Below are 23,505 nucleotides of genomic sequence, written 5' to 3'. Positions count from 1 at the left end.
TAGGACATTGCCAGGACTGGAAGGTTTGAGTTATAAGGAGAGGCCGGGACATCTTTCACTGAGCACAAGGAGGTTGAGGGGTGACCTCATCGAGATTTATAAAATCATAAGGAGTGAAGTTCAGTAAATAGCAAAGGGCTCTTCCTTCGTGTAGGGGAGCTCAAAACTAGGGGGCATATTCTTTCAAGGTGAGAGGAGAGAGATTTAAAAGGAACCGGAGGGGCACTGTTTTGACAGAGGGTGGTTTGTGTGTGGAATGAATTTGCTGAGGAAGTGGTAGATGCAGGTACAGTTACAACATTTAAACGACATTCGGATGGGTACATGAATAGAAACGTTTAGAGAAATATGGGACAAATGCAGGCAAGTGGGACTGGTTTAGTTTGGGAATCCTGGTCGGCATGGACAAGTTGGACCGAAGGGTCTGTTTCTGTGCTGTATACGTCTATGATCTTATTGAAACCAATAGAATTCTGAAAAGGGCTTGATAAGATAGATGCCGATAAAATGCTCCTTTTTGGGGAGAGTCAATAGAATCCCAACAATGTGGAAGCAGGCCATTCGGCCTATCTATTCCACACTGGCCCTCTGAAGAGTGTCCCACCCATATCCATCCCCTCACTCTGTATTTCCCCTTCCCCCACCTCACCCCAGCTCCAAAATTCCAGCTCAGCACTGTCCCCATGACATGTCTTACTTGCCTATCTTGCTTTCCACCCATCCACTCCCCCCTCCTCTCTGACCTATCACCTTCATCCTCACCCCCATTCACCCATCGTACTCTTTGCTACCTTCCCCCCACCCTCCTCCCTGTCCTATCCCCTCCATCCCCACCCCCATTCACCTATTGGACTCTATGCTACTTTCCCACCACCCCCATCCCCACCCTCACCCTCCTCTCAATTGTCTCTCCACCCTGCAGGCACTCCGCCTCTATTCCTGATGAAGGGCTTTTGCCTGAAACGTCAATTTTCCTGCTCCTCGGATGCTGCCTGCACTGCTGTGCTTTTCCAGCACCACTCTAATCAAGAATCTGGTTTCCAGCATCTGCAGTCCTTGTTTTTACCCTGTATTTCCCATGGCTCATGCACCCTAACCTGCACATCCCAGGGCACTATGGGTAATTTAACATGACCAATGCACCACAGCCTGCCCATCCCGGGGCACTATGGGTAATTTAGCATGGCTAATCCAACATAACCTACACCTTAATCTATAAATTAGATTAGTCCGCAAGGGTGAAAAGTACAAGGATTTTTTAAAAAATCAGTGACGATAAAAAGTACAAGTACAAGGTTAGTGACAGGTGTCTGCCCCGGGCCGCGCAGCGCCATTTTCCTAACGGCCGCCCTCCCGCCGCTTCCCCGCTCGAGCGACTTCTCCTCCCAACCGCCTTCGCCCCCGCGTGACGTCTGCACGGAGGGATGGGCGGGGCCGGGGGAGCCTCACCGTCACCACGCAACAGCGTCACCAATGGACCAACAATCGAAACTGGATACTAATGTCACAAAAACTGAAACGATACATGGTGTGTCTGAATGTGTGCCGCATTGTAACAAAAGTGAATGAATTAACTGAAATTTAAAATGAACCGAAGAGGCAACTCCTATATTCAGAGGATGATGCGTGTAAGGAATGAGCTGCCAGAGGAAGTGGTGGCGGCTGGGACAGTTACAGCATTTAAAAGGTACCCAGCTGGTGTAATGGAAAATTAACATTTATTGTGAAATCTACAAAAGCACAGGGAAACAAAGAAATAAGGGCCTGACTTTGGAGACAGGCAGAAAAAAAATGTAAAGTTAAACCGACCTAACAGCAGACTTACAAGGCCAGTAAACTACCATATCAACAGTCAAGGAATAAGAAAAACAACTCCATACATGAAAAGGACCTCAAATGTTCCAGGCTCCTGGCCTTGAGCTGTTGATAAGGAGAAGTGAATCCAGCCAGGACTGACACAGTTAAGGCGAGTGTTGTAGAGCAAAGAGACCTTGGACTGCAGGTTCATAGTTCCTTGAAATTGGAGTCGCAGGTAGGCAGGATAGTGAAGAAAGCGTTTGGTATGCTGGCCTTTATTGGTCAGAGCAGAGAGCACAGGAGTTGGGAGGTTAAGTTGTGGATGTGCAGGGCATTGGTCAGAACACTTTTAGAATACTGTGTTCAGTTCTGGTCTCCCTGCTGTAGGAAACATGTGTGATACTTCGAAAGATTGACAAGGCTGTTGCCAGATTTTGAGGGTTTGAGCTACATGGAGAGGCTGAATAGGCTGAGAATATTTACCCTGGAGCATCGGAGGCTGCATGGTGATCTTATAGACGTTTGTGAAGGGCATGGATAGGGTGAGTACTTAAAGTCTTTTCCCCAGGGTAGGGGAGTCTGTGGCACAGCAAGGAAGCGTAATGACCTCCTTAGGAGACAGACATATGCTGCAACTGACAGGGTACCTTTCGTTGTTCTGTACTTCCCAGGGGCTGAAAAATTACGCCATGTTCTTCGTGACCTGCAACACATTATCAATGAGGGTGAGCACCTCACCAAGACCTTCCCCACACCTCCACTACTTGCCTTTAAACAACCGCTAAACCTCAAACAGATCATTGTTCGTAGCAAACTGCCCGGCTCTCAGGACAACTCCATGCAACCCTGTCACGGTGGACGCTGCAAGACGTGTCAGATTGTGGACATAGATACCACTATTATGCGTTGGAACACCTCCCACCTTGTACATGGCAGGTACTCATGTGACTCAGCCAACGTTGTCTATCTTATACGTTGCAGGCAAGGATGCCTGGAGGCATGGTACATTGGGGAAAACGAGCAAAGGCTACGACAACGGATGAATGGGCACCGCACAACGATCAACAGACAGGAGGGTTCCCTCCCAGTTGGGGAACACTTCAGTGGTCCAGGACATTCAGCCTCGGACCTTCGGGTGACCATCCTCCAAGGTGGACTTCGGGACAGGCAGCAGAGGAAAGTGGCCGAGCAGAGGCTGATAGCTAAGTTCGGTACCCATAGGGAGGGCCTCAACCGGGACCTTGGGTTCATGTCACATTACAGGTGATCACCATTGCACTACACACACACACATATATTCCTACACAAACACACACGGGCACAGGTACACACAGACGCGCACACAGGCGCCCACACACACCCTTATAGACACACACACACTCACACATGCACCCCCTCACAGACTTAAGACACTCTGCACTCACTACACGCACACACACACTCATACATACACACACATTCTCACACTCTCAACTCCCAACCCAGACAGACACACACACACAGACAGACAAAGACCCACATGCACACATCGATTTTGTGTGGTGAATTTGTACTTGCAGAGTTACATTGCACTTTGCTCAAAAACTGCATACATTCATGTAGAACTGTATGAATCTATGTAAAACTCTGTTATATCACTTTTTAGATTAGAATCAATCTAAACATCAGGTCATAGACAGAGAACACAGGGGGCTAACTCCTTCAAAATATTATCTAGCTATCGCCACTGTTAACACCTAACCCGAGAATGCAACTTTAAAAAAAGGGTTTTGTGATTTACACATGAAAGAAGTGAAACTATCACTGTATTCTGACAGATGAAAGGCTTAACAGACAATCAATTTTTCAATGTATAATTTCAGTTACATCACACTGCAAATTTTTGCGATAAATTCTGTGTTACGATCGAGCCCTCCACTATCACCTGATGAAGGAGCGTCGCTCCGAAAGCTAGTGTGCTTCCAATTAAACCTGTTGGACTATAACCTGGCGTTGTATGATTTTTAACTTTGTACACCCCAGTCAGACAGCGGCATCTCTAAATCAAGGCAATCGGAGTTTTTTTAAAACCCGAAAAGTAACGAAGTTTAACGACGCGAACCCGAAAATAAACGAAGGCAATCGGAGTTTCTTTAAACCGAAAAGTAACGAATTTTAAGTGACGCGACCCCAAAATAAACGAAGCTACAACCCGAAAAATAACGAAGTTCAAATGAAACGAACCCGAAAATAAACGAAGTTTAGCCAATAGGAGTTTTTTTTTTAAACCGAAAACTAACAAAGTTAACACAACCCGAACCGAAAATAAATGAAGTTTAAGCGATCGAATTTTTTTCTATTAAAAAGATAACGCCAGAAAATAACCAATCTCTGGAGATTGATTTTGTTTTATTTCTGAAAGCAACGAAGCTCGGGAGAAAGAATTTTTTAAAAAAACCAAAAATTAATAAAGCTTGGGAATTCAGATTTCAACCCTCCCCTCAGAGTTCAGCAATTTTCGAAGACCACTGTCCGTAAGTACCAAAGCACCCTCAACTTCAATTAATCTCTGCCCCCTTTTTAAACATTTAACAAGTCCCCCAGACTCATCCATTGCTAAGATCGATCCTTTCGGGCTGGACTGGTCACGTTAGACACCACTTGACTGACAGGAAAACCAAACGTTCTCTAAATAATCACGTCTGGCAGGCCGAATTCCTCAACACTCAATAGTGAGGGACATTTAACTTGTACACTGCTGTTCACAATCTGTCTGAGCCGAAACGTGCCAGGGCACCAAAATGAAGATCTGCGTCTCCTCAAGAGGGGCCTCTTGGTTCGAGATCGGTTAAAGGAATCGACAAATGCGGTGTATTCGAAAAGCAAGGTTCACTAGTTTATTGAATTTAGGTATCTTAACGCAATTCTATCCAGCAACACAGAGATTGAAGCTTCTGTGTTCCGTGATGAAGTTGCACAATTACATTTGAAAATTGCACATGATTTATATATTTTTAAAGACACAGTAGTCTTAATTACGAGAAAGACCAATCACATATAATAAGGTGACATGATTTACAGCAAAATAATCCAATATATTTTCTTTAAGAAGGATATCTAATTTACATAAAGTGTCATGCCATGTATTAGTTCAAGGTTAGTTCAAATGGTCAAATAATGTGTCAGTATTCATCTTATGAAAATTCTATTGTCCTCTTATCTTTGAACTGCAAGTTAATTCTGCGAATCAGCAGTATGTTCAGCAGTATGGTTCACAGGCCATTTTGTAGTATTCTTTTAAATCGAGAAGCCATTTTGTTGAAATAAAAATGTACATATTTTGTTGCCTAAATTCCAACTTTAGATCCTCACACCCACCTCCCAATTCAATCTATTACGACCAGACTAGGCAACAGTTTCTTCCCCCAAGCCATCAGGCTCCTTACCACTACATGATTGGACTCTTTTCCATCTGACTATTTTTGCACATTTTCGAATTTCTGCTAGAAAAATGTCTATTATTTATCATTCTTTTATTATGCTGTAACTTGCGTGTTTTGCACTCTGGTCCCTCGAAGTAGAGGAGATGACAGAAACATTGGAAGCTGGTGAGAGAGCGTTCACAAAATTAATCCCGGGAATTGACGTGTTTGCTAATGATGCAATGTTGAGTAGCTTAGCTGAGCATTCGTTCGAGTTTGGAAGAATGAGAGGAGATCTGAATGAATAAATATCAGAATTTTAGTGGGCCTGAAAGGTTAGTTGCCAAAAAGGTAGTGTTCATTTGTGGGAGAGTCTCAGACCAGAAGGAATAGCCTCTAATCTTAAGTGTTTGCATATTTATGATGGAGATGAGGTGGATATCTTCTCTCAGAGGGTAATGAATGACAGGGCTATTGAAGTTCAGTCACTAAGTATAGTCAAAGCAGATGTTGGGCAGAATTTTAATCAATAGGGGAATCAATAATAAGGCATGAATGTGGATTTTTGGATTATAATATTAATCATTATGGTAATAAATGGTGGAGCAGATTCGATGGGGTGAATGGATTATTTTGGCCGAAGGGCTTATAAACATCCTGTGGAACCTTGACAGGGGAGATATGGATAAAATGCTTCAACTTATGTTTGATATTCAGACCTAGGGTTCCACAGGATCTGTCAGTCAACATTTTTCAGCATTTTTAGGAGAACGGGAATGAGGGTGATAATAGCCACAGTAGAGAAAGAATGGAGGGAGACTGTAGCATTACGATTCACATTTTTGAGGGAAGGAGAAAAGAAAGAATGTTCCACAGAAACCAGAATTGTCTGTATTAAATTTCTATACTGTGTAGACAGCAATGTCTTCTGTAATCTCCTTTTACAGGATACGAGAAAGGGAGGATTTACAGCCAGAAATCTCAAAACAAGATCTGATAGAGACAATCAATTCATTGGCACGGGAATATCATCGGCCTTTGAATCTAGTAGAATTTTTTTATTTCTCTCCTGTCCTGTCTGCTTCACAAGGTTTCAAACATCAGTGAGACTGAGGTATGCATACCTGAGTGAGAGTGTTCCAATGAACTGACTGTGGGAAGAGCTTTAAGAGGGTACACAGCCTGAAATAGCAACACCCCATTTGCAACAGCAATAGATGGAACACGTTCCATACATGAGTGGTCTTTCAACCAATTGTCAAAGCTGGAGAGAGACAAGGATTCCCACATCATGGAGAAATCGTGAGAGCCAATATCTTTGCCCTTTCCATTCCTCATCCTGGGAGGGAGAGAGAGAGGGAGGAAACACTATTCACTTGTAGCAACTGAAGTGAATCCAGGGAGGGAGCAGACTCTGCAAAGGTGTCAGATGCTCTCTGTCCTTCTTAACGGTATATTAATTTTTTTCCCCTCAGTTTGATAGGTTTATTTAAATACAATTTGCATTGTGGTAAACGATAGCTTCAGAATTAAAGGGGTAGTTACTCATGGGATGGAGCAGAATCTAAGGGATTGGCACGTTGATATAAAATGTAGACATATGTTGCTTCATATGGTGTATATCTGATATTATTCGCTGTTATAAAAGCCTTGTGGCTATTATTTTTCACATTCTAATCTAGCACTGAAGTGATGTTCTGTATTTCTTGTCATCTTTTTTATTGAATAGGACAGCAGAAAGTCATTCAGCAACTTTACTGGTTTGTTTTTCTCAAAAAGCCTTGACATTTCATTTTCATTGTCCTTGATTCAGCTCCATTTCCAGTGCCTTTGTCGGCAGCTTGTTCCAGGTTATTGTCACCGAAATGAAGATTTCCTCCATACACACTTAAGGCTATCTGGCTGCATGAGGGTTTTCAGGTTTCTGTGTCCTGGATAAGATGTGATCAGGCATCTGGCAAACTACAGGAATTGTCACCGATGTTATGTTCATTTAACAGTATTGACTGTGATCACGTGTTTTGTGAATTTATTTTTGCAGGAAGACATGTAGAAAGAAATCTGAAAGCAAATGATACATCAACTTCTGACAGAGCCACTTGATTCATTGGGACTGAAATATCAGCAACCATTCCAATTGAGAAGAAATGTTTGCTTGAGAGATTTTGGACACTTTGGCAGGAAGAACACGGAGACACCCAAGTGAGGGAGATTCAGTGCACTGACTGTGAAAAGTGCTTGAAACCAGTTACTCAGTTTGGGGAATCAAAGTCTCACCCCTCACGGTGGAGAGAGACTGTGTACCCATTCTGTTGGTAATTTCAAACCCAGAGCGACACAAGGAAAGCTCTCCCCATGGGGAAACTGTGGAAATGAGGGGACTGTGGGAAAGTGTTCCCTTCCCCGTCAGTGCTGGAGACTCATAGAAGCATTCACACAGGGGAGAGGCCATTCTCCTGCTCTGTGTGTGGGAAGGGATTCAGTTGGCTGTGCAACCAGCTGATGCACTGGCATGTTCACACCGGGGAGAAGCCATTCACTTGCTCCAAGTACAGGAATACATTCGTCAATTCTCCTGGCCTGCTGAAACATCCTTGGGTCCGCACTGGGGAGAGGCCGTTCACCTACTGTCACTGCAGGAAGAGGTTCATCAGTTCATCCACCCTGCAGACATACCAGTGGGTCCACACTGGGAGAGGCTGTTCTCCTGCCCTGAGTGCAGGAAGGGATTTAGTTCGGTGGACAACTTCCGGAGGCACGAGTGAGTTCATGTGCCATCACTGGGATCGAAGGAGCAATGGCCGAGTGGTATTATCAACTGGATTACTACCTCAACTTTGGGGAATTCCCGGGTTTGAATCCCGCCATGGCAGATTGGAATTTGGTCAGAAATCTGGAGTTCAGAATCTAATGATGAAACCATTTTCAGGGGGAAAACATCCTCATCTGATTCACTCATGACTTTTTTAGGGAAGGAAACTGCTGTTGTGGGAAAGGATTCACTCAGTCGTCCCAGATGCATCCTTTACCCGGTCTGGCCTACACATGACTCCAGACTCTCAGCAATATAGTCGACTTTAAACCCCGTCCCCACCCCTGCCCCCGGAAAATGTGTGGGGAGAAACTTACTTGGATACAGTATATGGGTTGAAATTGCTGAGTGAGGCATTACTTCCTCCGTGTTAAGACTGTATCAAGGATTCAGTTACAAAGGGACACCACAGTGCTTACCAATAATAAAGCAACTGGGGTATCAGGGGAGATCAGGGGTGTGTGTGTGTGCTTTGAGCTTCAGCTGTTGAAGAAAAGGAAAGCTACTTTTTGTAATTTTTTTGCTGGAGAGATCATGAAGCTGTAACAAATTTGGGTCGCAATAAAGGTTACCTAAATTCGGACTCAGACATTGAAAGATTTAAAATCCAACAGGTTTCTGTTTTAAAGCTGCTCACTCAGCTTCCAGCACTACGTTACCAAAGAAGTGTATCAGAAGGAGCAGTGAATCAGCAGCAAGTATCGCTAGAAACTGTTAAGATTTTCATCTCTGCAGGTACTGCATCGTTTCATCAGCATTGCAATGTTTACTGGCAGCAGCAGGAAGTGTTGTGGCTGTGTTCATGAGAAACAACGTTAAAAATCACATATCACCAGGATATAGTCCAACAGGTTTATTTGGGAGCACTAGCTTTCGGAGCGCTGCTCCTTCATCAGGTAGCTGTGGAGCAGGATCATAAGACACAGAATTTATAGCAAAAGATCAGTATCATGCAACTTAAATGATATATTGAACAAACCAAGATTGCTGTTAAGTCTTTCATCTTTTAGAATGGGTTGCAGGTTTCAGTTCATTAATATGCAAATCCTAGAACTTCTTTTAAGTCATATCCTCGAGATAACTTAAGGGAGATAGGATAGTGAAGAAGGCGTTTGGTATGCTTTCCTTTATTGGTCAGAGTATTGAGTACAGGAATTGGGAGATCATGTTGCAGCTGTTCAGGACATTGGTTCGGCCACTGTTGGAATATTGCATGCAATTCTGGTCTACACAAGTCGACACCAACCCGCCGAAGCACAACCCACCCATACCCCTACATTTATCGCTTACCTAACACTACGGGCAATTTAGCATGGCCAATTCACCTGACCTGCACATCTTTGGACTGTGGGAGGAAACTGGAGCACCCAGAGGAAACCCACACAGACATGCGGAGAACGTGCAAACTCCACACAGTCAGTCGCCTGAGGCGGGAATTGAATCCGGGTCTCTGGCGCTGTGAGGCAGCAGTGCTTACCACTGTGCCACTGCGCTGCCCATGAGATGTTGTGAAACTTGAAAGGGTTCAGAAAAGATTTACAAGGATGTTTCCAGGGTTGGAGGATTTGAGTTACAGGGAGAGGCTGAACAGGCTGGGGCTGTATTTCCTGGAGCGTCGGAGGCTGAGGGGTGACCTTATAGAGGTTTACAAAATTATGAGGGGCATGGATAGGATAAATAGACAAAGTATTTTCCCTGGGATCGGGGAGTCCAGAACTGGAGGACATTCCGTTTGGGTGAGAGGGGAAAGATATAAAAGTAACCTAAGGGGCAAGTTTTTCACGCAGAGGGTGGTACGTGTATGGAATGAGCTGCCAGAGGATGTCGTGGAGGCTGGTACAATTGTAACATTTAAGAGGCATTTGGATGGGTATATGAATAGGAAGGGTTTGGAGGGATATGGGCTGGGTGCTGGCAGGTGGGATTAGATTGGGTTGGGATGTCTGGTCGGCGTAGACGGATTGGACCAAAGGGTCTATTTCCATGCTGTACATCTCTAAGACTCTATGACTCTATTTTATAAAAAGAAGTGACAGCTCAGACAATGCATGGAAGGTGTGAGGTTCAAGTCTGTCAGTATCCTAATCTTGAGTCAGACTGGTTGTATTTCCAAAGTAGGAATTTATAAAATAATTACATGCATTGACTGCCTGCAGATTGTGCACTTTTTGAGCAAAATACAATGTATTTGCAAATATAATTCCGCAAATTCACCCTATTGATTTACGTGCATGTGTGTGTGTATGAGTGATTAGATTAGATTACTTACAGTGTGGAAACAGGCCCTTCGGCCCAACAAGTCCACACCAACCCGCCGAAGCGTAACCCACCCATACCCTTACCCATTACATTTACCCCTTTAACCTAACACTACGGGCAATTTAGCATGGCCAATTCACCTGACCCGCACATCTTTGGACTGTGGGAGGAAACCGGAGCACCCGGAGGAAACCCACGCAGACACGGGGAGAACGTGCAAACTCCACACAGTCAGTTGCCTGAGTCGGGAATCGAACCCGGGTCTCTGGCGCTGTGAGGCAGCAGTGCTAACCACTGTGCCACCGTTGTGTGTGTGTGTGTGTGTGTGTGTGTGTGTGTGTGTGTGTGTGTGTGTGTGTGTGTGTGTGTGTGTGTGTGTGTGTGTGTGTGTGTGTGTGTGTGTGTGTGTGTGTGTGTGTGTGTGTGTGTGTGTGTGTGTGTGTGTGTGTGTGTGTGTGTGTGTGTGTGTGTGTGTGTGTGTGTGTGTGTGTGTGTGTGTGAGACTGTATGGTGTAGTGGAGTCACATGTAGTGTGACATCAACCCAAGGTCCATTTGAAGCCATCCTCATGGCTATTGATACCCAAGTTTGGAATCCAAGTTGAACTGAGCCTCTGCTCGGCCACCAGAAATGATTACGCAGTTACACAACACACATTGGAGAGTGTAAGGTGGGACTTGTCTTTTGATTTGCAGAAGGTGGGAGGCTCTGGATGCTGTGATCCAGGGCAAACACATGCTGGTGGACATTTGGCTCAGAGAATGGAGCTGAAAGCCAGGCTGCAGACCTTTTATGAAAAAGATAACCAGACATTTTATTCCAGGAGTTGGTCATTCCTCTCCGGACAGACCCTTCTGATTGACCCTGTCCACTGACTCAGGAGGTGTGAGCGTGGATGAGGCAGGTAAAGGGGATCTGAGAGAGGGCTGCAAGGGAGTGGAAGAGCGAACTGGCTGGGTGCTGGGAGTACGAACAACATTGGGGAGGTGGTGGTAAGGGACAGAATAGTGACAGGGATTGTCTCCGGTCTCCGCAATTGGTAGCAGGAGGCCAGATGACATCGGTGTCTATCTGGTGCCAGGATTCGGGAACCAATGTGTTCAGGGCTGAAGATGTGGGAAAGGGAGGTTACAGCAGGTGTGGTCCACAAATGTCAGGAGAGAGCCTCTGCTGAGGCTGCGTGAAAAATTAGAAGCTAACTCTGGACGGCACAGTGGCTCAGTGGTTAGTACCACTGCCTCACAGTGCCAGGGATTCATGTTTGATTCCATCCTTGGGCAACTGTCTGTGTGGACTTTGGCACATCCTCCTCCTTGTGTCTGTGTCGGTTACCTGCGAGTGCTCTGGTTTCCTCCCACAGTCCAAAGATCTGCAGTTTAGGGTGGATTGGCCATGCTGAAGTGTGCAGATTAGAGTGGGTTAGCCATGAGGAACTGCAGGGCTGTAGGGTCAGCAGATGGGTCTGGATGGGATGCTATTTGGAATGTCAGTGTGAATTCGATGGGCCGAATGGCCTGTCAGAATTATGATTCTACTGCTTTTACCACGTATATATTGAGAAATGATTGACACAGGTCTGCTGTGGGAGGAGTGGGTTCCAGTTCGTGAGATATCAACACCGGTCCTGGGGAAGGTGGGATTTGGGCAGTCTCTCCCCCCCCACCCTCTGCCCCCCTGTCCAATCTCTCCTCACCCACTGTCCCCGTCCATTCTCTCTCAACCCCCACCCTCTGCCCTGCATTCTCTTCCTCCCCACCTCTGCCCACCAGTCTTTCTCTTTCCCTCACCATCGGTCCCCACAACCTTCTCCATTCCCATCACTCTCTGTTCCCCCCAGTGTTCTCATCCTCCCACCCTCTGTCCCCCTGTCAATTATCTCTCTCACCCCCTGATACTCTGCCCCCTCTGTCCATTCTCTCTCCTTCTCTTCCACCCACTCCCTGTCCTTGCGGATGCCTCAAACCCTCTTCGATCGCTGTATCAAACCCTTCTAGGAAGAGAGAAAGAGAATGGATGTTGATGACTCTACCTGGTAGACACGGCTGCACGAGAAATGACTGATCTTTAAAATTGAGAATAGCTAAAATGATATATTCAGAAATATAATGAAAGCATGTTCAACTTTATAGAAAAGCTGCAGACATCTTTCTGAAACTTGCATTCAAATATGTCCAGTTAGTCCACAGTTGAGGACAGGGTGTAATTTGTGGACGGCCCATTCCTAGTCTTGTGAAATTGATTCTGACTATGCAGAAATAGAACCATAGAGTTGTACAAACCCGTCGGTCCATGCTGACCAGGTATCCTAAATTAATCTTGGCCCATATACCCATCCAAATGTCTTTTAAATTTTGTAATTGTACCAGCCTCCACCACTTCTTCTGGCAGCTAATTCAATACATGCACCACCCTTTGCGTGAAACATTTGCCCCTTAGGTCCTTTTAATATCTTTCCCCGCTCACCCAAAATAAATGCCCTCTATTTCTGGACTCTCCCACCCCAGTGAAAAGACCTTGTGTATTTAACCTATCAATGTCCCTCATGATTTTATAAATCTCTATAAGGTTTCATAAACCCTCAGCATCCAACGCTGTATGAAAAACAGCCCCAGCCTATTCAGCCTCTCCCTGCAACTGAACCCCTCCAACCTTTGCAACATATTTGTAAATCGTTTTTGAACCCTTCTAAGTTTCACAACATCATTGCTACTCATGATTAATAGGCTGTGAACAATCTATCTTGTTCAGGGCATAAGAGGGGGCATTTGTTGAGGCGAATTAACTTTCAAAGTGTTTTTTTTCTGACCCTGAGGTCCCTTGAAATCTTTTCCCTCTCAACCGAAATCTATGCCTCTAGGGGACTCCCCTACCCTGGGGAAAATACATTCAAAAGTTGAGGAGTCACACAAAATGCAAACGCGATAAAATGTCGAGCTACAGGTTTAAAAAAATGTGGCTTCAGCTTTTTTCAAACTCCTGTTGACATTTGACATTCGGGTACAAAATCTTGTCAGCAACACCAGCATCGCCACAGGCCACACTGCGCATACGCCTCGGTGTCAGTAAGTACTGCGCATGTTCGGCGGCGTTAACAAGAACTGCGCATGCCCCACGCTGTCCGCAATTACGGACCGCGACCTTCTTTTGATGGGCCAATGGGGAGCTCGGGATGACCGGAAGGAGCCTGGTTCCTTTGTCAATCAGAGCCTTGCTATTGTCTGAATAGGGAAGTTTGCCCATGAGCTTCTGAAGCTGCTACTGCTGTTGTTCCTCTGAATGAAGATTGAGCTTCACCCTAGACTGCAACTTCTTTCCTCTGTCCAACATCTGTGAGTACGGCACTCTCTTTTCTTACCCCCTTTTCCATTTGTTTTCATTCTGGGGTTCAATTTTTGTTTTGCAGCAATTGAAAGGAAAGGGAGTGAATACCGGCGAGGGGAGAGAGTCTGGAAAAGTTGGTCCAAGATTGTGTCTCAGTTAGCAAACACATGGCAAATGTAGTAGCACAATGTGAAGTTATCGCATTTGCTGTTTTTAAAAAAAAGCAGAAAGGAGACGCATTCCTTAAATAGTGATATATTGGGATGTGCAGAAAGTGAGGACTGCATATGCTGGAGATCAGAGTCGAAAAGTGTAGCGCTAGAAAAGCATAGCAGGTTCAGGCTGCATCTGAGGAGCATGAGATTCGACATTTCAGGCTTGAGCCCTTCATCAGGAATGATGTGTTGATGTACAAACAGGCCTCAGCGTCCTTCTATATCAGCAAGCAATGAGCAAGACAAGTGGTACATTAGCAAGAGGAATTCAGAGGTGGCGATGTCTTCCTGCAGTTGGGAGGGGGGGGGGGGGGGGGGGTGTTCATTGAATATATTCAAGGCTGAGTTCATTTGAATTTTCGACAACAAGGAAGTGGATGGTCATGGGGGGAGGCAAGAAAATGGGTTTAAGACCAGTATAGAACAGTTAGACAGTCAGACAGTGCAGAAACAGACTGTTCTGTCCAACTAGTCCATGCTGACTATGTTCTCAAACTAAACTAGTTGCACCTGCCAGTGTTTGGCCCACATCTCTCCGAACCATTCCTATTCATGTGCTGATCCAAATGCTTTTTAACCCTTTTAACTGGACTACATCCACCACTTGAACTGAATTGAATTTATTTATTGTCACATGTACTGAGGCACAGTGAAAAGCGTTGTCTTGCGATCACATGGTTAAGCAGCATAGTAAATAATAGGTAAACAGTGGCAAAAACAAAGCTTCAGGCAAATCCTGAGAGTTTGAGAGTCCAGTCAGTGTTCTAACAATAGTAGGGTAGAAACTGTGACAAAACTGGCTGGTGCGTTTGTTCAGGCTTCTGTACCTTCTCGATGGTAGAGGTTGTAGACAAACATTGCCAGAGTGGGATGGATCTTTAAGAATGCTGGCGGCTTCCCTTGACAGCAGGCCTGGTAGATGGATTCTATAGATGGGAGGTTGGCCTTTGTGATTGTCCGGGCTGAGTTCACCACTCTCTGTAACCGTCTCCAATCTTGAATGGTACAGTTGCCATACCAGGTCGTGATACATCCAAGACAGCTTGTTGTGGATGACCACTCCCAGGAGCTTGACACTCTCCTCTCATTCCACCTCTGTGCTGTTAATGTGTATGGGGGCATGGGTAACATCCCGCCAAAAGTCAATAACGAGTTTCTTGATTTTGCTAGCATTGAGATCTAGTTTGTTTTCAGTGCATCATTTTTCCAGGTCTTCCATCTCCCGTCTGCAGTCTGTTTTGTTGCCATCTGAGATATGACTGACTATAGTGGTGCCAGTGAACTTGTAAATGGCATTAGTCTTGTATTTGGTGACGCAGTCATGGGTATACAGTGAGTACAGTAGGGGGCTGAGTATGCACCCCTGGAGGACTCCAGTGTTAGTGAGGATCAAATATTGTCCCCAGTCTTCACTGATTGTGGCCTGTGGGTCAGGAAACTGAGGATCCAGTTGCAGAGAGTGGGGCTTAGTCCGAGATCACTAAGTTTAGTAATCAGTCTCGAGGGGATAACAGTGTTGAAGGCTGAACTGTAGTCAAGTAGGATTCTTACGTACCTGTTCTTGGTGTCAAGATGTTCCAGGGAGGAGGGAAGGGCAAATAATATGGCATCTGACGTGGATCCCAATTTCCCGATAGGCACATTGGAGTGGGGCAAGAGTAGTGGGAAGGCTGGAGTTGATTAATGCCATGACCAACTTTTCAAAGCAATTCATGACCACCGAAGTTAAGGCAACTGGGCGGTAGTCATTGAGACGTGCTGCATGAGTCTTCTGAGGCACAGGGATGATGTTGGCCCTCTTGAAACAGGCAGGGACAATGGCCTGCTGCAGGGAGAGGTTGAAGGTGTGCGAGAAGACCTCTGTCAGTTGATCTGCCCATGCTCTGAGTGCACGGCCTGGTCCTACGTCTGATCCCATCGCTTTCCTTGGATTCACACGAAGGAAAACTGATCTGACCTCTGGGCTTTCTCTGGACATTCATTCCACACACAAACTACTCTCTTAAAAAAGGGTGCTTCTGATGTCTTTTTAAAATCTTTCTCCTCTCGCCTTAAAAATGTGCTCCCTAATCTTGATGCTCACATCTGACCGAAAGGACATCTCTATCCTTCGTGATTTTATAATCCTCTGTGAGGTCACCTCTATGCTCCAGTGAAAAGAAATCCCAGTGTATCCACCTAGATGTAGGTAGATTAATGTCCAGTCATGATCTGTTGAACGCTGGTGCAGGCTTGAAAGACCAAATGGCCTACTCCTGCTCCCAAGTTTCTCTCACTGTGTCCAGAACAGCAAGAGACCATAAGACACAGGAGCAGAAATTAGGCCAATCAGCCCACTGGGTCTGCTCCACCATTCAATCATGGCTGATAAGTTTCTCAACCCCATTCTCCAGCTTTCTCCCCTTGATACTCAAGAACCTATCATCTGTTTCAGTCTTAAATATACTCAGTGACTTGGCTACCGCAGCTTTCTGTGGCAGTAAATTTCATAGATTCGCCACTGTCTGGCTGAAGAAGTTTCTCCTTATCTCCGTTCGAAAAGATCTTCCGTTTACTCGAAGACTGTGCCCTCGAGTCCCCATCTCTCCTACCACTGGAAACATCTCCCCCAACATGCACTCTGTCCAAGCCATTCAGCATTCTTATGTTTCAATTAAATCCCCCCTGAGTGTAGGCCTGTTAATCAGCATGAACCAGACTTTCCAGGATGAGGCAGAGCAGGGATTAGGTTCAGTAAAATGAGAATGAAAGGAGAGTGTGTGGGATGGAGATTTTCAGCTTTTAGGGAATAAGGGAGGAAAGAGAGTTTGCTATAAATTATAATCGATCGGATGGAATAATGGACCGAGGATTGGCAGATGGAGTTTAATTTAGACGAACGTGAGGTGTTGCATTTTAGGAAAGCAATCCAGGACTTAACCAGTTAATGGGGAATGTTGCTAGTGAGGGTGAGAATAGGTGGACAGGGCAGATGAATGCGTGGCTGAGGAACTGGTGCATGGGAGAAAGGATCCAAAAATGTGAATATTGGAATCTCTTCTGGGGTAGAAAAGACCTGGACAAGAAGGATGGATTGCACCCGAATTGGACGGGGACTAATATATTGCTGGGAGATTTGCGAGAGCTGCTCAGGAGGATTTAAACTAGTAAGGTAGGGGTGGGTGGGGGGTACGGATTGCTGGGACCCAGAGAAACAGCACTGACAGCTTAATGTTCTAGAACACACATGGTATTGGAAGGATAGAAAGGGGGGTAGGAGAGGAGGGAGAGTGGCTTTTTTGATAAGGGATATATTACTGTGCGTGGGGAGGATATTCCTGGGAATACATGCAGGAAGCTTATTTGGGTGGAACTGAGAAATAAGAAAAGGGATGATCACCTTATTGGGATTTTATTACAGACTCCCTAATAGTCAGAGGGAAATTGAGAAAAATATTGTAAGGAGATTTCAGTTATCTGTAATAATAATAGGATGGTTATGGTCAGGAATTTTAACTTTCCAAACATAGACTGGGACTGCCATAGTGTTTAAAGGAAGTACAAAGGCAGTTGGAGTATACTTAAGAGTAAACTCAGGAGGGCAAAAAGGGAACATGAGATAGCTTCGACAAGTAGAGTTAAGGAGGAATTTAAATGTGTACAAGAAAATTTTCTGATTCAGTAAGTGGATGTTCTGACTAGTGAAGGTGCAAACCGTGACCTACTCTTGGGAAATAAGGCAGGGCAGGTGACTGAGCTGTCAGTGGAGGAGCACTTTGGGGCCAGTGACCATAATTCTATGAGCTATAAAAGAATGATAATAAAGTATAGACCAGATCTAAATTGGAGGATGGCTAACTTGGTATTAGGCAAGATCTTTCAAAAGCTAACTGGGAGCAGATGTTCGCAGGTAAAGGGATGGCTAGAAAATGGGAAGCCTTCAAAAATAAGAAACTGAGAGTCCAGAGACAGTATATTCCTGTTAGGGTTAAAGGGTAAAAACAAGGACTGCAGATGCTGGAAACCAGATTCTAGATTAGATGAATGACTTTTGCCCAAAACATCGATTTTCCTGCTCCTCGGATGCTGCCTGAACTGCTGTGTTTTTCCAGCACCACTCTCATCTGGAACCCAGGGTGAAAGGGGAGGCTGGAAGGTGTAGTGAATGCTGAATGACGAGAGGAATTGAGCTTTTGGTTCAGAAAAAGAAGGAAGCATATGACAAGTATCGACAGGAGAGATCGAGTGAATCCTGACAGTACAAAGCAGTTGGAGTATACTTAAGAGTAAACTCAGGAGGGCAAAAAGGGAATGAGATAGCTTCGACAAGTAGAGTTAAGGAGAATCCAAAGGGTTTTTATAAATACATTAAGGAGAAAAGGGTAACTGGGGAGAGAACAGGGCCCCTCAAAGATCAGCAAGACAGCCTATGTGTGGAGCTGCAGGAGTTGGGGGAGATAATAAACAAGTATTTTGCATCAGTGTTTACTGTAGGGAAGGACATGGAAGAAATAGAATGTGTGGAAACAGATGATGATATCTTGAAAAATGTAAAATGTCCATACTACAAAGGAGGTGGTACTGGATGTCTTGAAATGCATGCAAGTGGATAAATCCCCAGAACCTGAACAGTTGTACCCTAGAACTCTGTGGGAAGCTAGAGAAGTGATTGCTGGGTCCCTTGCTGAGGTATTTGTACCATCGATAGTCACAAGTGAGGTGATGAAAGACTGGAGGTTGTCTAACGTGGTACCAATATTTAAGAAAGATTGCAAGGAAAAGCCAGGGAACTATCAACCAGTGAGCCTGACATTGCCGGAGGGCAAGTGGTTGGAGGTAATCCTGAGGGACAGGATTTACATGTAGTTGGAAAGGCAAGGACTGATTAGGGATAGTCAGCATGGCTTTGTGCGTGAGAAATCATGCCTCACGAACTTGATTGAATTTTATGAAGAAGCAGCAAGGGATTGACGAGGGCAGAGCAGTCGACATGATCTCCATGGACTTCAGAAAGGCATTCAACAAGGTTCCTCATGAGAGACTGGTTAGCAAGGTTAGATCTCGAGAAATACAGGGAGAACTAGCCATTTGGATACAGATCTGGCTTGAAGGTAGTAGACAGAGTGTGGTGGTGAAGGGTTGATTTTCAGACTGGAGGCCTGTGACCAGTGTTGTGCCACATGGATTGGTGCTGGTCCCACTACTTTTCATCATTCATATGAATGATTTGGATGTGAGCATAAGAGGTATAGTTAGTAAGTTTGCAGATGACACCAAAATTGGAGGTGTCGTGGACAGCAAATAAGGTTACCTGAGATGACAATGGGATCTTGATCCAATGGGTCAATGGGCTAAGGAATGGCAGATGGAGTTTAATTTAGATAAATGTTACATTTGGAAAAGCAAATCAGGTAAGGTCCGAGGGAGTGTTGCTGATCAAAGAAACCTTGGAGTGCAGGTTCATAGCTTCTTGACAGTAGAGTCGCAGGTAGATGGAACAGTGAGGAAATCATTTGTATTGCCTTCCTTTATCGGTCAGAGCATTGCGTAGGAAAGTTGAGAGGTCACGTTGCAGCTGTATACGACACTGGTTAAGCCACTTTCGGAATATTGTGTGCAATTCTGGTCTCCTTCCTAACAGGAGGATGCTGTGAAACTTGAAAGGGTTCAGAAAAGATTTACAAGAATGTTGCCAGGTTTGGAGGATTTTAGCTATCTGGAGAGGCAGAATAGACTCGGGCTGTTTTCCTGGAGCGTCAGAAGCTTTTGTGGGTGGGGGTGACCTTCGACACGTTTATTCTATCCGTAATCCTCATGATTTTATAAACAGACAAGGTCTTATCCCTGGGTTGTGGAGTCCAGAACTAGAGGGCATAGGTTTAGAGTGAGAGGGGAAAGATTTTAAAAGGGACCTCAGGGACAAGTGTTTCATGCAGAGGGTGGTGAATGTATGGAATGAGTGTCAAAGTAAGTGATGGAGGATGGTACAACTAAGGCATTTAAAAGGCATCTGGATGGGTATATGAATAGGAAAGGTTTAGAGCGATAGTGACCAAGTCCTGGCAAATGGGACGAGATTAGGTTAGGATAACTGGTCGGCATGGATGAGTTGGACTAAAGGGTCTGTTTCCGTGCTGTATGCCTCTACGACTTTACTTCAGGACTCTGAAATTGTTCATGAAAACCACTTCAGTAATCTGCCCAGTTTTAAAACGACAATATACAGGAGCAAAATGAGGCCATTTGGCCCATTGAGTCTGCTCCACCAGTCGATCATGGCCGATATGTTCTCAACCCCATTCTGTTGCCTTCTCCTCGTAACCCTTGATCCCCTTACTTATCAAAGACCTATCTATCCCTGTCTTAAATGCCCTCAACGACTTGGCCTCCACAGCGCTCTGCAGCAATGAGATCCACAGATTCACCATCCTCTGGCTGCAGAATTTCCTCCTCATCTCAGTTCTGAAGGGCATTCCTTCACCCTGAGCCTGTGTCCTCTGGTCCTCGTTTCTCCTACTGGTGGAAACATCTTCCCCACATCCACTGTATCCAGTCAGAGTCACGCAGCAGGGAAACAGATCCTTCGGTCCAACCAGTCCATGTTGACCATAATCCCAAACTAAACTAGTCCCACCTACATGTACTTGGCCCAATATCCCTCTGAACATTCATGTACTTATCCAAATGTCATTTAAATGTTGTGACTGTAGGCGCATCTACCACTTCCTCTGGAAATTCATTCCACACGTGAAGCACTCTGTGTAAAAATGGTGCCCCTTATTTTGTTTTTAAATCTTTCTGTTCTCACCTTAAAAATATGTCCGCAAGTCTTGAAATCCCTCATTCCAGGGAAATGACTCCTGGCATTCATCTTCTCTGTATCCAGCAAGATTTTATAAATCTCAAAGAAGACCTGAAATGTTAGCTTGCTCTCTCTATGTGGACGCTGCCTGACCAGCTGTGATCTACAGCATTTGTTGTTTTCAGGACGGATTCCAGCATCTGTCGCAATGCGCTCCTAAATGTTGGCTACCTCTTTCCAGATCCTTTGAGACTCAACCTTACTCAACAATCCACTGTGCGGTACAGTCAATAAAGTTCCACATTGCATCTCTTTCAGCACACACAGGCAGCATGTGGCTCAGTGGTTACACTGCTGCCTCACAGCACCAGGGACAAGGATTTGACTCCAGCTTCAGGTGACTGTCTGTCTGTGTGGAGTTTGCACATTGTCCCCCCCTCCCCCCCGTGTAGCTGTGTGGGTTTCATCTAGATGCTCCGGTTTCCTCCCACAGTCCAAAGATATACAGGTTAGGGTGAATTGGCTATGCTAAATTGCCCCATAGAGTTCAGGGATGTGTGGATTAGGTATATTAGTCGGAGGTAAATGGAGAGTTGTTGGGCCAAATGGCCTCATTCCGCACTGTAGGGATTCGATGTGGCAACCCCCCAGCTGTTTGCATTTCCTGTAAGGGAAGTGGGGACGGGCCGAAAGTTCAGTGTGTGTGAAGTGAAAATTAAACGTAGTGCTTTGCTTGAGCTCAAGCTGAGTGACTTGGTGGCGGGACTGGAAAAGGAAGGTACGGTGTCTGTGGTTAGTGATGCTGCCTCACGGTACCAGAGAGCCAGATACACTTCCAGCCTCGGGGCCGTTGTCTGTGTGGATATTGCACATTCTCCGTCTGGTGTTTGCTGCGGATTTCTTCCAGTGCACCTGTTTCTTCCCACTTTGCAAAGATGTGCAGGTTTGGGTGAATTAGCCATGTTAAATTGTCTATAATGTCCAGGATGTGTAGGTTAGATGCATTAATCAGGTGTAAATGTAGAGCAATCAGAATAGGGTAATGGTGCTTTCAATTTCATGGAATTACAAAAGAAAAGAATGTTCCGCATAAAGTAGAATTGCTTGTTCAGAATTTCTACCCTGACTGACAGTGATAACTTTCATAATCTGTTTTTTCCAGTGCATTTGAAGATTTGAAGACTGAAGTTTCAAATTCAGTAGTTGAAGGGCTTATGCCCGAAACAGCAACTCTCCTGCTCCTTGGATGCTGCCTGACCTGCTGTGTATTTCCAGCACCACACATTTTGACTGACTCTCCAGCATCTGCAGTCCTCATTTTCATGTCAATGACAGACAGTCAACCAATCCATTGGGACTGTAACGATTTTCGATTATGATTCTGTGAGAAGGAGCAAAACTCTTTGTTTTGTGTTTCAGTTTCAGTACGCTTTCAGCATCAGTGGAGCTGGATGAGAGACGCTACTGTGGCAGCGCATTGAATGTGCAGCCTGTAACAATTATACAGCCTGGTAAGAGGATTTCACGGCAGGGAGGGTTTGTCCATGCGTTTGTGTGCAGCTGAAGCTTTGGCCATGGAGAATCCAGAGGAATCTCGCCCCATGGAGAAACCGTGGAAGTGTGGTGATTGCGGGAAAGGCTTCAGTGTCCCATCTGCCCTGGAAATTCATCAGCACAGTCACACCAGGGAGAGGCCGTTCTCCTGCCCAGAGTGTGGGAAGGGATTTATCCGCTCTTCCCACCTGCTGGACCAAGTCCACACTGGGGAGAGACCATTCACGTGCCCCGAGTGCGGGAACAGCTTCACCCACTCCTCCCACTTGCTGGCGCATCAGCGTGTCCACACCGGGGAGAGGCCCTTCCCCTGCTCTGATTGTGGGAAGCCTTCAGCAAATCCTCTGACCTGAAGCACTAGCGGGTCCACACGGGGAGGGAGGCCATTCAGTTGCCCCGAGTGCGGGAAGGCCTTTAGCGATTCCTCTGCCCTGCTGAGGCACCAGTGGGTCCACACAGGCAAGAAGCCATTCCCCTGCCCTGAATGTGGGAAGGGCTTCAGCAGTTCCTCCTCCCTGTTGACCCATCAGCGGGTCCACACTGGGGAAAGGCCGTTTGCCTGCCCTGAGTGTGGGAAGAATTTTCCCCAGCCCTCCCAACTGCTGACCCACCGGCGGGTCCATACTGGGGAGAAGCCATTCTCCTGCTCAGTGTGCGGGAAGGGCTTTGCGGTCTCCTCCAACCTCGTGGCCCACCAGTGGGTCCACACGGGGGAAGAGGCCCTTCAGCTGTCCTGAGTGCGGGAAGGCTTTCAGCAATTCCTCCCACCTGCTGAGGCACCAGCGGGTCCACACGGGGGAGAAGCCGTTCTCCTGCCCAGAGTGCGAGAAACGCTTTAACCGCTCCTCCCACCTAGTGACCCACCAGCGGGTCCACACGGGAGACTGGCCATTCTATTGCCGAGTGCAGGAAGGGCTTCAGCAATTCTTCTGCTCTGCTGACCCACCGGTGGGTCCATACAGGGGAGAGGCCACTCAGCAGCCCAGAGTGTGACAAGGGCTTCAGCGATTCCTCCAATCTGCTGACCCACCGGCAGGTTCATACAGGGGAGAGGCCATTCTGCTGCCCTGAGTGTGGTAAGAGGTTCACATTTTCCAGGAACTTGCGAAGACACCAGTGGGGGCACCAGTGCTCCCAACAATCGGATTCAGTCAGTGACGCTACTGTGGACTAGATCTTGCCCCATTCTTGCAATGGGTGCAGTGGGAAAGTTGGTGGGCTTTTTAAAAAACAAATCTGGACTGCACACTGCCTCGCACCCCCAACTGCAACCCCACAGTGGCTCAGGGCGGCATGGTGGCTCAGTGGTTAGCACAGTTGCCTCATAGAGCCATGGACCGGATTTGATTCTACTCTTGGGGTGAC

General features: G+C 45.9%; 1 protein-coding gene across 1 annotated transcript in view; it reads left to right on the top strand.

Annotated features, from left to right (window-relative positions):
- Window positions 1-7,301, top strand: part of LOC148142890 (uncharacterized) — an 82,386-nt gene extending 75,085 nt beyond the window's left edge. Inside the window, exon 4 of the mRNA XM_087975758.1 lies at window positions 7,240-7,301. Coding sequence (XP_087831884.1) covers window positions 7,240-7,301 — 62 coding nt within the window. The remainder of the gene's footprint in view (window positions 1-7,239) is intronic.
- Window positions 7,302-23,505: the final 16,204 nt, after the last annotated feature.

The sequence above is a fragment of the Chiloscyllium plagiosum genome, unplaced genomic scaffold, assembly GCF_037043375.1.
Source record: "Chiloscyllium plagiosum isolate Xiang-an unplaced genomic scaffold, Cpla_swu_hap1 HiC_scaffold_27, whole genome shotgun sequence".
Classification (NCBI taxonomy): Eukaryota; Metazoa; Chordata; class Chondrichthyes; order Orectolobiformes; family Hemiscylliidae; genus Chiloscyllium; species Chiloscyllium plagiosum.
Note: the sequence above shows the minus strand (reverse complement) of the source record. Positions and strands in the feature narration are given on the sequence as shown.